General features: G+C 42.7%; 1 protein-coding gene across 2 annotated transcripts in view; it reads right to left on the bottom strand.

The window, feature by feature from the left end:
* htt (huntingtin) overlaps positions 1-13,360 on the bottom strand; it is a 45,590-nt gene extending 32,230 nt beyond the window's left edge. Inside the window, exons 1-8 of one of the 2 annotated variants that reach the window (XM_089462767.1) lie at positions 13,139-13,360; positions 12,108-12,365; positions 11,828-12,044; positions 11,370-11,499; positions 7,169-7,864; positions 6,103-6,720; positions 1,009-1,344; positions 22-953 (exon numbers count right to left, since the gene is read on the bottom strand). In XM_089462767.1, the coding sequence (XP_089318893.1) occupies positions 22-953; positions 1,009-1,344; positions 6,103-6,720; positions 7,169-7,864; positions 11,370-11,499; positions 11,828-12,044; positions 12,108-12,365; positions 13,139-13,206 (3,255 nt within the window). In that variant the 5' untranslated portion in view covers positions 13,207-13,360. The remainder of the gene's footprint in view (positions 1-21; positions 954-1,008; positions 1,345-6,102; positions 6,721-7,168; positions 7,865-11,369; positions 11,500-11,827; positions 12,045-12,107; positions 12,366-13,138) is intronic. The other variant, XM_018009838.2, reaches the window with a different exon arrangement.
* Between the last annotated feature and the right edge of the window lie 127 nt (positions 13,361-13,487).

Below are 13,487 nucleotides of genomic sequence, written 5' to 3'. Positions count from 1 at the left end.
ATGCCTGGAGTTCCCGCTTACCTTCAGCAAAATGGCGAGCAAATGCGCCAGACCCAGTCCAGGCTGCAGCTGCAAGCAGCGCCCGGCTCCGCTCGCCTGCACAAAGCTGCCCACTATTTGCTGTACGCCGCCACGCAACATGGGATCAGAATGTCCATGGAAGAGCAGCACATCGGCCAGCGCTTGACCACCGGCGCTAGTTGTGGGCGTGGTCGTACGTGTAGGCGTGGCTGTGGCTGTGTAGCTGGCGCGGCTGCGCATGGATTTGGTGCGCTTGGGCGGCACCGGCGGCAGGGCCAAGGGCGGCGCATCCTCTGCCGCAACTGTGATGCGATACGAAGTGCCAATGATCTCTGATCTGGAGAGATGACTCTCGGGCGCATTCAGCTGCTGCGAATTCGACTGGCGCCTCTTCTCCAACTGCGACTGCAACAGCGTGGCATCAGCGCTACGACTCAGGGTCGGCGACTGCTGCAGATACGCAGGGCAGGTGCTGGGGCCAAAATGGTCATCCTTGATTTCCAGCAGTAGCAGATTCTCTTCAATGTCCCCGACTGGCTCCAGCAGTGATTCCGTCATTGATTGGCACGGCTCCGTGCTGCGCTGTGACTCGTTGCTGCTCTGCGGACTGGAAACCTGAGTGCTATTAGCGCTAATTTGGGCGAGCAGCTGCAGCTCCTGCTCGCTGATCTCCAGCGACAACTGGAGGACGCGTGGCGCCAGTCGCACACATTGCGCAATCACTGCCAGCGATAGACTCTTGATGGACACACGGCTTACTGTGTCCGGCTGCAGACCTGAGGCCTGGCCGCTTAGCAGGAAACGTGCAGCAAGCAGGCGGGCTGTGTAGTAAACCAGGGATTGCTCCAGAATGCTGCCAATTCTCACGCTGATTAGAGCATGACCCGATACCGTTTGCTTCAGCGGTGAGCTCTCCGCCAGAAAGGGATTAGCTGCCGGAATAAAGAATCTAATTAGTCTGCTGCACATGGACAGCAGATGGCTTACCGTTGGGTGTCCGACGTAGCTGCGGTTCCACTTCAGAGTCTTCGTCAGCTGCCGCTGCCGCTGCTCCAGTAGCTGGTGCATCCATAAGCAGCGCCGTGGATGCCGTATACGACCCACTGCCCGAGCCTGTAGTCTCCTCCACCGGCGTGGGCGTCTCTGTTATTGAGGGTTGACGCTCCTGCGGCCCGGCCGCACTGCTGCTGGCTAACGAGCTCAACGAGAGCGTTAGCGAAGCCGTCGATGCAGCATCCGATTTATCAGTGGTTGGCGTCAGCTTGGGCGGCGTGGATTTGGAGCCGTTTGATTGACGAAAGAGCTTACTGACCGACTCCGACGCTGCAAGACAAAAAACCAACTCAGTTGAGCAGTCCAAACTTTTGCCAGATAACTTGCCCTGACACTAATGCCAGGCCCGACGTTGGCTCAGGCTAATTGTGGTTGGCCACACTGTCGCCTACCTCTACCCCAGCCTCAGCCCCAGCCTCAGCCCCAGCCTCATCCTCCGCTTTAGCCATAGCATCAGCATCAGGTTCAACTTCAACTTGAGCTCCACTCGCTCGTACTCAGAACTTGTAGCCAATTACCAGGCACATTTGTCTGTCGCGGCCGTCTTGGCTATTGGGGCTTTTAAGAATGCAACAAAACGGAAAATGTTTGCAAACTTTCTAAACACGAGACGGCAATAAAAACGGAAACCTCCAACCGCCCAACCACCTAACTTGGTCAGTCTAAAAGCTGCAAAACTATTCACTTTAGTCGATGCTAATACCCTTTACGTCTAATCTAATAAATGCTTAACCAATCCGTTCTTTTCTAATCTAATTCAACAAGGCAAAATATATCCTGTTGCTTATGGGATTATCTCTATCATACTATTAGTATAGAAAATCTTAATATATAGAGTTCGTTTCACTGCGCATCAACTAGTCGTTCATGCCCAGTAAGAGCATACTTAGTATCTTTTTTTCTCCCTCTCCCTCTCTTTGCTCCTCCCTCTCTATACATTCCTACCCATAGCTGCAGCTATTGGAAATTAATTGAAAACTCAAATTTTATAGTATATATACGTTAAGTGAAAGAAAAGTGGGAGAGAATATATATTAAGAAAGTGAGAGAGAGCGAGAGCGAGAGCGAGGTAGAGGTAGAGATCGACCAAGTGCTGCCAACATTGACCGCAACCGCACTTAAGTTGGCTTAAAAAATTGTTTTTATTTAGCTGCTGTATCTGCTAGCTGGAATTCCTGTAGCCATTTTTATTGTTGTTGCATCGTCTAATGGATGTTACAACCGCATGCAAGCGCCGTTAAAATTAGAACAACACATCCAAATAGAAAAAGAGAAAAACACAAAAGCAAACATCCGTTGAAGATGTAGCTGCAACTAATATGAAGTTTATTATGAACAAGGAAATGACTGATGATTATAGCAAACGGATTTAGATATATGTATAATATAATAATAATATTAATAGGATAGAATGAAGTCTTAGTATTTAGAGCTCAACAGTAAAAGATTATATACATTTTCATTATCATTTCTTTTACTATCAGATTTCTCATTAATATCACTTAAAGCTTAAATCAGTTTTGAGCTCTAGAGAAGAACAAGCTATAAACTAAAGTGGATGCTAAACATTAAAAGTTAATGTCTGTATAAATTCAAAAAAGGAGTTTTATTTAGATGTCTAGGAATTTGAGCTTAGAGTTAGAAAAAAAAAAAAAAACAGCAACAAAAATCGAGGCTAAGCTAATGCGCAGTTAAACGAAAGCTAAATCAGAGATATCATTGAAATTTTTACGTTCAATCAGTGGAATCGTAAACCTAACCAAATTCGAGCCACTTGCAGCACTCTGTACGCTGAGTTGCCATCACTTTTTATGAGATGCCCCCAAGTAGAGGAATGCATGTATATGTAATTCAGTTGGATTGCTCGGTGCAGTTTATGCTTTAATAGTTTTACTTAAGCCGTAAGTTGCGTCAGTGCTGCATCTTCTTCACTCGCCAGAAAGTTGAGTGCCACAAATTGAAACCGTTATAAAACAGCGGCAGCCCTAGCAACTTTTTTCGCAGTTTTGTTATTTAAAATCACGTTAAAACTAAGAACAACAACAGCGAAATGGCAAATAAAAGTAGCGGGCGTTCGTTCATATGAGTATGCATGCTCCAGCAAAAAACTAAAGGGGGGAAACCCAGGCAGGATGAAGAAAAAATGCCAAAGGATAGCGAAAGCCGCGTAGGAAACGCGGCAGTCACGAACGGAAAACGAGCAAGAACAAGAAGTGGAGCTGTTTGCAGAAATGTGGGGGAAATGCGGGCTGCCGCTTTATGGGTGACACATAACCAGCCAAAAGGCTCGCCTACTACCCACAACAGCATATGCAAACTAACTAAAAACAACAACAGCAACAACACAACAACAAAAAATACATAAATTGTTTATGAAAGTAGAGGGGAGAAACGCGAAATACAATGAAACTTGAATGCTCTTGTGTAAAAGACAAAAAAAAATAAAAATAATATTTGTTTAAATAAAAGAAGAAAATGTGCTAAAAATGTAAATAAAATATTTCAAAATTCTAGCATCAATAAAAAGTTAAGAGCTTTTTTGTTTCTCAACTAAGACTTCAAAGAGGAACTGAGACCACACTCTTAAGCATAAATAATATTTTACATTATATATATATATATTATATATATAATATATAATAAAAATAAATACATTTTTTGTAATTTAAAAGTTTTGCGCAAATTAAATTTTATATTCATATAAACCAACTTACTGTAAGAGCATACAAATTGCAGGATTTGGTGACGCTCTTTGGCTGCGGATGAAGATTGGCGGCTGCTGATACACATATGTATACGTATATACACATATATATATACATATATTTATATACATAAATATGTATATCTAGAAAAAGTCAACAACAATAACTAGCAGCATGAGCGCCAGCTAAGGGCGGGCGGGTCGGCGGGCGAGCAGCGTAAAAAGGCTGATATCGCATAAGTGCACAACAAAAAGGCAACAGCAGTGAGCTTAACAACAATAACAACATCGGTTGCAAAAGCAGCTAAATGAACGTCAGATCCTATGGCCTAGCTGACTATCCTGGCTGGCTGCTTGGTTGGCTGGCTGGCTGGCAATGCTAAATAAACTAAAACACCCACAAATAAACAAACACACACACGCTCACTCACACACACACACACACACACCCAGAAGATGTAAGCTTGCATACATGCAATTTGAGTAACCGCATTTTATCACGTAACCCATTTGTCTTAACCACTTTGTTGCCAACTTGCAGTGTGATGCTTTGGCCAAGTGGCAGCAGCATTCGCGCATCCAAAAGAAGCATGCGGGGCAGGAGGCAGGGATTTGGATGCAGGGTGTGGCAGAAGGTTGAGCCTGGCCGTCGCATGGGATTGTTCGCGGTAAATGCGTTGCCATGTTTCAAGCTTAATCCGCAGCCCACACACGGACTAACAGACAGACAGACAGACCGGCAGACATACAGACTGACAGATAGAGAGACATTCAGTTCGTGGATGAGACGACGAATTTAAGCCCAACATTTACGTCAAGTAGTTGCTTAAGCTTTCTTTTTGCATTTCGTCCTTTTTTTTTCTTCTTTCTTTTTTTTAGCCCAGATAATGCGCTCTCTCTTTTGCACGTCGTACATAATGTATGGCTGACTCTTTCGCACGCCCACACAACTCATTCACTTAATTACTGCTTCCGGCTGCGTGAGCAGCATTTTCACTGCTTATTAACTCACACTCACACATACTCCCACACACACACACATAAGGCAGGACATGCTTGTTTGCAATTGCTCTCTTTTTATTCCATTCTCATGTTACACATTTTTTGGGCTCATGGCAATATCTTTGGCGTTCTACCTTAAAGCACACACATATGCACACACGCACGCACACGCACGCACTCTAGTAAATGTACATTAGCGGATAGCTGAATGCATTTATTGAATGTTAGTAAGTTTGAACAACGTCGACGTTTTTCTCAATCAAAATGAATTCAATTTTCAAATGGCAAATATGGTTTGCTAATGCTATTGACTTTGCTGTTGATGCTCGGTTTGTTGTTGTTGTTGTTGTTGCTACTGCTGCTCTTGTTGTTGTCATGTCAACAGACGAGACTCAAAAGCAACAAAAAGTGGAAGGCGACGCACAGCCACTGAAGCGACAAATGATGCATGCAGCTTGTGCCTTGCCTTTGCTCTGCCGTGCCCCGCCTCGCCTCGCCTCGCCTCGCCTCGCCTCGCCTCGCCTCGCCTCGCCTCGCCTCGCCTACTCATGGCCGCCCATCATAGCCACTCTAGCCCTCTCTGCCTAGTGTCCTGGTCTATGCAAGCCCTGCGCTGCCATGATTCGTTCGAGCATTGCCTAATTTAATTTAGTTGTGCTCCCTGCTATTGTTTGTTTTGGTAGTGCGCTTGTTGTTGCTGTTGATTCCACAGAGACCATGCAGCATAGTGAACAACAACAATTACGCTTCATTAAATTGCAAGTGCAATTGGCAAAAGGCAGCATGCAAATTTCGTTGCCAACGTGTTGTCTGGCTCCCAGGGCCTCAATATCTATCCCTCCCTCTCGCTACGTCTCTCTTCTACTGTATCTCTTTCTCTCCTATTCTCATTGTGCCCATTCTCTACAACAATTATGCAAATAATTTGATTGCCATGCACAAATATTGTAAATAAATGTGGTGAAATGGAAAACAAAAAACGACAGACCGCGAAATCCAATAACATGAAATGAAAACTATTTTCCAAGCACCCGTCAGCTATAATTTCAAGTACCATAATGAAATATTTGTCTGGCAGAGCAGATCTATTAAACACCGCGTTGAGATATTACGTAAAAATATCCTTGATTTGATATTTGCAATATATTCTATTAATGAAATATTTGTTATTATTTTATATATTCATTTTCAGATTATAATATCTGATAAACTTCTCATGTCTCTAAGAGTATCTAAATGTACTCAATATACCCCTCGCTCAATTCATTAATTTAAGTGGTATCAGAGCACAATATAGTTATGGATTTGCATGAGCGACTCACCTGCATTTGAATGGGACAGCAAATTGTTGAAGAATGTGCCAATTGTTGTTGCATCTGGCATTGACTCCACTGACTCGTTCGCTCCTGTTGTTGCAGCAGTTGATATTGTTGTTGTTGTTGCTGTTGCATCTGTCTGTTGCTCTCTGATGCCAGCAATTGTTATTTCCGCATCGAAATCGATGCTGTTGAAGGATTCATTGTCGATGTCACTCAAATGCTGGGATCTGTCATCGCTGGCAAGTAAATTCTGCATCGATGACTGATGCTGCACGGCCTGAGGTTTAGCCATGGATGCAACATGCACATCTCCTGCTGCTCCTGCTGCATCAGCAGCTGCAATATTTGGCATTTTCAATGCATCTGACACAGTTGGTTGTGTTTCATTTAGTTGTGACAGCGTTGTGAAGCCCTCGTAGTCATCGTCCGCAGCGGCACTCAGCAGCTCCATATCATCATCATCATCATCAGCAGCAGCAGCAGTACCAGCATTAGCATTAGCGTTAACATCATCATTATCTCCAGCTGGCTGTTGTTCGTCCTCATCTGATGCGCTGCTCGCCACGCATTCGCTTATGCTTCGTGCTGCATTTCTAATGTGTTGTCGCGATGCTTTCTTTGCTGTTGGGAGAGAGAGAAGCGAATGCGCATTGGGTTTAGAGCTTCAGCTTTACAATTCGTGTAGTAACTCGTTGTTGTTGTTGCTGTTCTTGTTACTGGCGGTGTATGCAAATTTCGTTTTGACCTCATTTTGCATGCACCGCCGCCTAAAAGCATGCACCAATAATTTTCATATGTGCATTGTGTGGGCGTGGCTGTATGTGTGTGTGTGTATATGTGGGCGGTGACTGTGACAGTGGCATTGCTCAATTTTCTTGATTTCGGTGCGGTCTATCTGTTTGCTTGTCTAACTGTCTCTCAGTCTGTCAGTCGCTCCGTCCAGATGTCACTCTGTCAGCATGTGACAGTAGTACATGACTGCACACACACACACACACACACACACACACACACAAACACACAGACAGCCAGACACACGCTCATCTAGACTCAGCTTTATTTACTTTACCTTCATCAGCAGCGGAACTCGCAGCAGCATCTTTCTCGGTGTCAGCATCATCAGCCATGGCATTAATTCCCACGACTTGCAGCGAGCTCATGCCAATCTGCAGTTGATGTTGTTGTTGTTGCTGTTGACACTTTTGCTGCTCCAGTTTGGCATTTGAATTCTTTGCCATTTGCATTTGCATTGGCATTGCCCCGCCAGGCAACTCCTCCCATTGGCTTGTGCCCACTTCGTAATTTCTCAATTGGAATATTTGATTTTTTAATGATTTCCTTCGCCGCAAATACTCATTGTGCTCCAGTCGTTGATTGCACAGCAGTTGGCGCAAACTTTGCGGCAGTCCACCGGCACCGGCACCAGCTGGCCCCGCCGCCTGTACAGCAGCTCCTGGAGCATCGTGCAGTGCCTGAAGTATGCCATTGATGACCTCGAGTGCGGCATTTATGATGGCGTGATTCGTTGTGTGCTGCGTGCTCAGCAGGTGCAAACAATAATCATAAATTTCAATAATTTGCCGGCAATCGGACGCGGCAGCGTGTTGTTGCTGTTGCCGCTGCTGCTGCGGTCCAGCAGCGGCCAAGGAGTCGCCATCGTCCGGGCAATCAGCAGCGTAGCCGCGTATCAGCTGCGGCAACAGCAGACGCAGGAAACCCAAGGCGCCCAGCACGCAACTCGTCTGTTGATCCATTAGCAGCATTTCTGTAAAGGAAAAGAAAAGGAGAGCAGGTGCTTAGTTCATTTGATCAGGATACTCTCTCTCTTTCTCTCTATAGACAACTTTTAGTTAATGTCTTTTGTTGGCGCGCACAACTTATGGCTGATGTTGCCACAAATTAAAAACGCAAACTGAAACTTTGCAGCACACACACCGAGACACACACGCACACATGAGCGCACACAGAGCTTTAGCCAATTGCAGTTCATATTTCTTTGGCAACTTTTTCGCTCTCTTCACCTCACATGCTGCGCAACAAATTGCCACCAATTAAATTTATCTCATTGAAAAGTTTTCATCTTGTATTTATAGACTTTGTGCCGGCACACACACACACACACACATACACACACACACTCACACATACGCGCAAATAGGCTGCGCTGTGTGTTTGTTTGCTTCAGTTATTTCTCTCTTCCTCTTTTTATTACGTATACGCCACCAATCACAAAATGCCATGTTGCAACTTTGTTACTCAATTAGTTTGCCGTTTTCCTTTGGGCTTGCCGCAAAATTGAAAAACACTTTTTGCCATGCCGGAGCAACTTTTATATGACCCTCACCAATTGACTTTCGGCTAGCAGCAGGAACTTGTTGCCTACGCTCCATGTGTATCAATTAATTGCGCCCATAAGCCGCAAAAAAAAACTTTGGGAATGCCAAGACTCGGAGCTCAGCTGCTGGAGGCACGTTTAATGCACTCAATTAATGGCTGAGAAAACTCGTGGTGTTTAATCTTTTAAATTAATATGAAATGCGCCAATGCACGGCAAAGTTCTTCGTGTCACATTTTTATCAATTGACTTCTGAAATATCCTTGACTTGATTGAGTGGCACTTCTGAAAAAGCTGCCTGCTTGCCTGCTTGCCTGCCTGCCGACTTGCCTACTTGCCTGCGTACCTCAACTCCCTGGCTACATGCCACTCATTTAAGAGCTGCCACATTTCCAACAGTGCGACAATTTCGACAATGGATGTCATGAATTATATAAAGCGCCACAGAGCAGGGCATAAATGGGGACTGTAAAGTGTTAAATGTGCTTTTCCTTGTCTGGAAGTATTTTTGTAGGAATCGAAATAAATGGAAATTAAGTAGAAACGTTTTTTGGATGATCCAACTAATTTATGTAGGCCTAATGTATTGTATATACATATTAAAAAATAACAAAATTTGCATTGGTTCTGGTGGAAAAACTCCATCAAAGAGATGTTCAACTAAGGGATACTCTTTCAAGTAGGGAGATGGAGAGAGAGAAGGTCAAGTGTGATACTCAATCTATCTATCTAAATAGCCATAAACAAAAACCAAAGTCAGACAAATGTTGTAGTTCTGAAACTCCATTTGAATTTATGAGTAGTCAGAAAAGCAATTGTTGGTAATTGGGTAACTTGTTAACTTGGTCAACTTATTCACTGCGACTTATTCGGTCATTTTTGTTTTGCAAGGAGGCAGCGCGACAACTGCTGTCTGCATAAATTTGATGCTGCCCTTGTTTGCTGGCTGATTATAAAGTTGATTATCCTTTTAAAGCTGCACAGGAATGAATATCTGATTCAATTTCGCATGAATTATTACAGGGAAGTGTCCAAGTGCATAAATTTCATTTTGCCTGCCTTACAGCCTCAAACAAACAGACAGACAAACAGCAGTCAGAAAAGCAGCAACAGCAGCAGAGAGAGAAAGAGAGATGGAGAGATAGGGAGTGAGAGCAGGAGCAACAGCGTTAAGGACCTTACTCTTACTGAATGTTTGTTGGGGCATGCTAGAGCTCAAGACACAAGACTGTGGCCTGGAGAGTGTCGAGGGAGAGGCGCAGGACGTCAGAGTGTTGCAAGTACTTCACTGATGGCTGCCATAAAAAGAGGCGGCAGACTGTGCACTGAGTAGTTGTTGTTGATGTTCTCATTGTTGCTGTTGTTACTGTTCCTGTTGTTGTTGCTGTTGTTGCTGTTGTCGCCAGCTATTGTGGCATGCACTTGCCGAGCAGTGGCTTGCAGTTGACATAGCCAGAGCTGCAGCTTTAGCCACAGAGGCCAGGATTTGAAGGAGTTGATTTGAAGGTAAACAACTAAAAAGCTGAAAAGCGCAATGTGGACGCAACCAAATAGATGGCATTGCATATTCAGTTGGCCTTAGACGCATAACTTGTGTCCTCCGACCGTAAGCACACAAATTTCAAATTTATGTTCTTTTTTCGGGTCACTGAAATGCATAAATAAATGCTAAACACAAACAAATTGTGTGGGTTTAATTGAATCTAGTTTTACAACAATTTCGGCAGAAATGCAAGCACCTGAAATTACAGCGTACAGTATCGTACACATATCTAAAATCTGTTGTCCATTTACCTTTTGCCAATAAAGTGTTCATGAAAATTCAATAAAAAATGATTTGTGTTGCAAAAATGCCAAACTGATTTTTGCCTCTTTCTTTTTTCAATTTTTTTTTTTTTTTTTTTTTTTTTTTTAGAACTTTTTACAATGCATTTTGTATGATTTTTGTTGTTAGTGCAGTTATTGCTGCAGTTGCCAGCCAGCAAATGGCTAAATAAAAACTGCCTCGTTTCCGTTGTCTGAAATCGCAGCAAATTCGTAAAAATATCAATATATATGCATTACATATAGTTGGGCAGGACTGTGGATACTTGGCTGGACAGCGCCCCTAAAAGGTAAGCAACGACAATATAGAAATATAATTTATATCAACTGGCATTTTAGTTTTAGTAGTGGCAGTTGCACACACCAACACACACACATACACACATGCTCTCATACAGCAGACAGGCAAATAAACGCCATGGAAAATTCTATGACTGACTGTGATTGCATTTACAGTTAGTTTGTATAGTACTCAATGGCAGCACCCACACCTAAAGCCCTGGCCGACCCAACCCAAATCCAAAAGAAAGCATCGTCCACAATGCACTGGGTTGAATATTTTGCAATGGTATTTTCAATGGATTTGTGGCTTTTTAGAATATTAAAAAATATTTCACACAAACTCACACACACACACATATTCCACATGCATACACCTCCACCTCCATATATGCATGCATGCATGGCTTTTGATGCTATTTTTGTATTATTATTTTACTTTTTTTTATATATGGCACTTGGCATTTTGTGCGTTAAAGCCCTTACACGCTTTTTAAACACAGTTTTCATTATTGATGAAACTAATGCAACTTTTTGCTGTTAGCATTTGCTAAACGCGTCAAATGGTAAGCAATAATAAAAGCAGACACCCAAAAAAAATAAAAAATGAATATCACGGATGAGCTTAGAAAAACACCTATCAAATGAAAATCAAAATAAAAAGCAATTCAAACAAATAAATGCCGCAGTCGACGGCTGCATTAAAAATTGATGCATTTGGTAGTTTAGTATTGTAATGATTTAGGTATAGACGTGGTATATATATATATATAAGTATATATTTATATTGATGTGCACGTGCACATTTCATATCCGGCATTTGTTGGCTTACCAATCACTTTGCTTAGTCCATGCCTGGCCATGAGACTTCTATTGCGCGCATGCTCAATCAAACTGATGCAATTTTGTGCCGAGCAACGACGCTTCACTGCGCAATCCGAGCTGATGTTGCCAAGGAATGTCTGCAATCAAAGAAATTCAGAGAATGAGATGCGAATCAACAAATCAACATACAGCCAGTCACGTTTAAACCAATTGGACAGGCCTCCGGAAGCTTCTGTTACACAGATGCTTCGCAACTTAAACAATCAAGCTCCGAACGGCATTTAACTTAAGTTTGACAGTATAATTTAGCATCCAGCTATGTATAGATATATATAGATATAAATCGAAACCTTATTAATACAAGCTACTTTTACTGACAAAATGATAATATAAGCGGCTTATAATTAACAGCTAAATAGAGCAAGACTATAGTTCTATATCAATACAAATCTCCAGCTGCATTACCTCAAAGAGTTTGCACGTTTCGCTATCATTGAGGCCCTGCTGCACGTAGCGTCCAAAGTTCTTGACAAAATCAGAGAGCGTCTCCTGCAGCAGCGTCTCCTTGCGCTGCGCCATGACGGATATGCACTGCAGCAGGCGCACAGCGTACCATTTGATATGCTTCTCCTTGATTTGCGGCGCGTAGTACGAAAACAAATTTAGGCAAATGCGTAGCGATCTGAAAAACGTATAGCGACTTGATTAACCATGAAGGTTATGGTGTATATGTGAGCTCACTTACCGCTGATTACCATTCCGCTTGATCTCACCATATAAATCCATCAGTATGCGACTGACTCGCGTCTTTTCCAGAGCGCGAAAGATTTTGTTCAGATTCTCCTCGGCGCTCATGCGCACCACCGAGTCGAAGTCCTCACAAAATAGCAACAACACATTGGTGGCCGTGCCACAGTGTGCGGCGTAATTGATGTGGCTGGCCAAAGCCTTTGACATAATGCATTCAGCAATTTGCTGAAAGCAGGCAATCTTTTGCTTTTGGCTGCAAGGATAGAAGAATATAGTCCAGTTAATCAAGCGGGTAATAAGTTTGCATTGTTGGCATAACGAACTGGGATAAGGAAGACTTTTTCGGGACAGGTGTCTACTTTGAGCATTAAGCATAAATTAACTTTTCATACTTCAGAAAGTGGGAAATATATCAGTAACTATTTGCTCAATATGCACTTTGATTTTTTGAAATTTATTCATTAATAAATAAATCAAATATTAATAACGCAGGTATAAAGTTATTTATAAAATTACTCAACATGCGACCAATTAATTTTATTTGAGATAGATAAAAATAAATAAAGAAATAAGTCAAATAAAATTAAAAAAATAAATAATAATAAAAGAAATATTTTTTTTATGGACCGCTTAATAGTTTTTTTTATTTTTTTTAATATTTAATTTTATGTAAATATTTAGAATATCCAGCTTAATTGCTTGCAGTGGCATTGTCATTCTAATCCCAATGTCGACAATCGGCTAACAATGTTCGCAGTGCCTACTGTAATCAACCTGGGTGTATAGGCATTTGATGACGTCACACCGGATGTGCAATGAGCCGAGCAGCCCGTTGTTAGGCTACTAAGCCGTCTGCACTCTGGGTGTTTGATCAATAAAGCGATGCAAGGCACCAAATGCATAATTGCATTACAATTTTCAGCCTGCGTTGGCCTTTTGCGCAATAACAAACTGTTGCCGGTCTGTTGCAGCCCCAGCGCAGCGAAAAAGTCGGGGCAGGCAACACAAACACAAACAAACGCTCACCTGCATTCCGTGTTACGCAGCTGGTCCACATGGCTAGTGAATTTTTCGTAAGCGCTGGACTTGTCCATTGTGTGGCGTTAATTGTGCTCTAGTTAATTACGCATTCATCACATTTTGTTTATTTGCTAGCGTGAAACTGATACTTATTTTCAATATTTTCTTTGTTTTGATGCTTCTTCTTGCCGCTGAGAGCACAGCGAACATATGTTCATTGGGTGCGCTGGGCAGCACTAACGCGCGGTGCTGCCAACCCGCTGAAATAGATAAAGTGCTGCATAACGACGGCCAAGACAATGAGCGCCAATTCAAATTTGAATTTTATTTGAGCACTAACCATACTATGGTGAGT

Source organism: Drosophila arizonae, chromosome 2, assembly GCF_054131065.1.
Source record: "Drosophila arizonae isolate 15081-1271.41 chromosome 2, UAZ_ARI_1.0, whole genome shotgun sequence".
Lineage (NCBI taxonomy): Eukaryota > Metazoa > Arthropoda > Insecta > Diptera > Drosophilidae > Drosophila > Drosophila arizonae.
The sequence above is the reverse complement of the archived record's forward strand: the minus strand, read 5'-3'. Positions and strand labels throughout refer to the sequence as shown.